At 52.2% G+C, this 2,572-nt stretch overlaps 1 protein-coding gene across 2 annotated transcripts; it reads left to right on the forward strand.

The window, feature by feature from the left end:
* Window positions 1-259: 259 nt before the first annotated feature.
* Window positions 260-1,878, forward strand: LYPD4 (LY6/PLAUR domain containing 4). 2 transcript variants are annotated; one of them, XM_019629036.1, is made up of 4 exons: window positions 260-326; window positions 493-636; window positions 1,093-1,419; window positions 1,676-1,878. In XM_019629036.1, exons 1-4 carry the CDS (start codon window positions 260-262, stop codon window positions 1,876-1,878), a joined length of 741 nt encoding a protein of 246 aa, XP_019484581.1. The 2 variants fall into 2 exon arrangements, with proteins under 2 accessions (XP_019484581.1, XP_019484582.1); XM_019629037.1 differs by lacking the exon at window positions 493-636 and having other exon boundaries at window positions 260-366; window positions 1,100-1,419.
* The last annotated feature ends 694 nt before the right edge of the window (window positions 1,879-2,572 follow it).

Below are 2,572 nucleotides of genomic sequence, written 5' to 3' on the forward strand. Positions count from 1 at the left end.
CAGGAGAGTCATACTTTGAGAAGCTATATAATATGGTGGGTTAGATTGGAGGGGAGACTATGGAGATGAGAAGACCTGTGCCCTTGAATGTCTCAGGGAGCCTATGTCACAGAAAATGATAATCAACTTTCTGTTCTAGAAACAGTGACCCAGAGCCAGGTGGACAGAGAATCCAGGGACTGACAAGAACCAAGCTTGAGACCTAGACTGAAACTGGTTCCAGACTGACCTCTAGCATCCAGGACCTCGACACAGGACTATGGGACCCCAACATTTGAGACCTGTGCAACTGCTCTGCCTCTTAGGGGCCATCGCCACTCTGCCTTGTATGTCCTGTGGTGCTGGATGCTTTGGGGCCCCCAGAGGGTGGGGAGCTGGATATCTGGGCTCTTCAGGGGGCAGAGTCTGTGGAGGCTGTGCTCTTGGTTTGCACTTCAGGGATGGAGGAGGCAGTGTGAGGAGCAGATGACTGGAAGAGCATTCTTTCTTTAGGGGCTGGGGCTCTTTTGTGCTACGAAGCAACATCCTCACGTTTTAGGGCTGTTACTCTTCGTAACTGGAAATGGCTTCTGATGAGGAGCCAGGTGTGTAAGCAGAATGAGGGCTGCGAGGAGACGCTGGTGCTCATCGAGACAGGTGAAGGAGAGTAATTTTGATACCATTTTTTTTGGTTTTGTTTTGTTTTCTTATTCTTCTGACATCTAACTCCATTCCCAGCACCCAGGGACTCTGGAATTGAGTTGCAGATTTCTACTCTATTATATCTTTGGGAATAATGTCAAGGCACTGGCAGGAGAGGGGCAGGACCCAGCTGCTTGTGGTGTGCGCTGGATAAGAGGACAGAATAGAGGTGGGCAGATCCCAGGAGGAGTCGGGCAATCTGGGAGAGAAGAAAAGGATAGGACACAAGGGAGAGAGGAGCAGAGGGGCTTCTGTGGGGAGAGGAGTGAGGAGAGACAGCTGCAGTGTGTGGACGCTGGGGCAGAGGCAAAGTCGGTGATGGGGCAGAGTGAGCAGGAAAAGCAGGGAGGTGGGTGGACTCTGGGTGTGGCCAAGGACACTGATCAGAGCTCTCTAATCTCTGCTCCTCAGGGACCAGAAGGGGAGTCGTGGGTTTTAAAGGCTGCAGCCCAGCCGCATCTTACCCTCAGCGAGTCTCCTACCTCGTTTCACCGCCTGGATTGTCCATTGCCTCCTACAGTCGTGTCTGCCGGACATATCTCTGCAACAACCTCACCAGCTTGGATCCTTTTGTGAAACTCAAGGAGGACACTCCTAAACCCACAGCATTTTCTTTTCATAGTTGCCCAACCTGTGTGGGCGAGCATTCTAAGGATTGCCTCCCAAGTTTTGTCACCACCGATTCTTGCCCCTCCGATGCCTCTAAGTGTTACAGCTCCACTTTAAAATTTCAGGCAGGTGAGAGGAGAGAAACTTTATCAAATGCCTACTCTCTGCCAGGTGCTATCTGGGACTTTTCTCATCTTTGAGAGAGGCTGGTGGGATCTGGAGAGGGGATTTGGGCTGTGGGCACCAGGCACATGAATTCCAAGGAAGAAGGAGGAAGGGGCCTGGTGGGAGAGCAGGTGTCCTGGTTTGTGAGGGGTGTCTGGAAGGAGGGACAGGGTACTTAAGTCTTAAAAGTGTCCTTGACTTCTCCCTCTCTTACTGACAGGGTTTCTCAACACCACCTTCCTCCTCATGGGCTGTGCTCATGAACATCACAGAATTTTAGCACATGTTCACCATATTGGGAACATCAGAGTGACTGAGGTCCTCAACATCTTGGAGAAGGCCCAGATTGCTGATGCGGAGCCTTCCAGTCACGGTCCTGCTTGGGGTATCCTCTCAGGGCTCCTGCTTGCCTTCAGGGACTGACAATCTAACCGGACCAGACAAACACCCAGACCCCTTCACATAACCAAATAAAGTCACAGAGTTGCCTGTCTGTTTTGTCCTGTGTTCCATGAGGGCTGTGGAGGCGTGGGAGGTGTGAGGAGGGCCAAACACATCCATGGAGGTGGAGGGGAGGGGCAGGCAGTGGGCAGTACTAGAGGGGAAATGAGCGGGAGGGGTGAAGGAGGGAGAAGGAGGGTCATTGGCAAAGTGACAGTGTTATGCCCAGCAACCAGGAGGAAACCAAACACTCCTTTTCTCCTCCCACTTCCTCTTGGGGACCTGAGTGCTAGCCAGGATTCAGCCACTGACTTAGAGAGCCTCACCAAATCTCTCCCCTTTTCTGGGTCTTAGTTTCCTCCCCTGTAAAATGAAGGACCTTGGGCCGGCCAAGTGGCTCGGCCAAGTGGCGCGTTGGTTAAGAGCTGGCTTGGAACGCCAGAGGGCCCCTGTTCGGATCCCACATATGAGGGCCAGTGACACTGCCCTCCACAGCTAAGATGCTGAACAACAGCAACTTGTCTGTTCCCCTCCCCCCAATTCCCCAGCGCTGTTCCCAACCCCCCCCCAATAAAATAAAATAAAAAAGGACCTTATGAATTGGAGCTGAGTCTCATGAGGACGATTTTAAAATATCATTTATTGGGCCGACCGAGTGGCGCGATGGTTAAGAACT

Source organism: Hipposideros armiger, unplaced genomic scaffold, assembly GCF_001890085.2.
Source record: "Hipposideros armiger isolate ML-2016 unplaced genomic scaffold, ASM189008v1 scaffold_824, whole genome shotgun sequence".
Lineage (NCBI taxonomy): Eukaryota > Metazoa > Chordata > Mammalia > Chiroptera > Hipposideridae > Hipposideros > Hipposideros armiger.

What these genes read in the sequence shown, in the direction of transcription:
- LYPD4 (XM_019629036.1), top strand. Translation starts at nt 260, where the DNA reads ATGGGACCCCAACATTTGAGACCTGTGCAACTGCTCTGCCTCTTAGGG. An exon ending in GGCCATCGCCACTCTGCCTT is followed by an intron (nt 327 to 492) that starts GTATGTCCTGTG and finishes TTCTTTCTTTAG; the next exon opens with GGGCTGGGGCTCTTTTGTGC. An exon ending in CACTTTAAAATTTCAGGCAG is followed by an intron (nt 1,420 to 1,675) that starts GTGAGAGGAGAG and finishes TCTTACTGACAG; the next exon opens with GGTTTCTCAACACCACCTTC.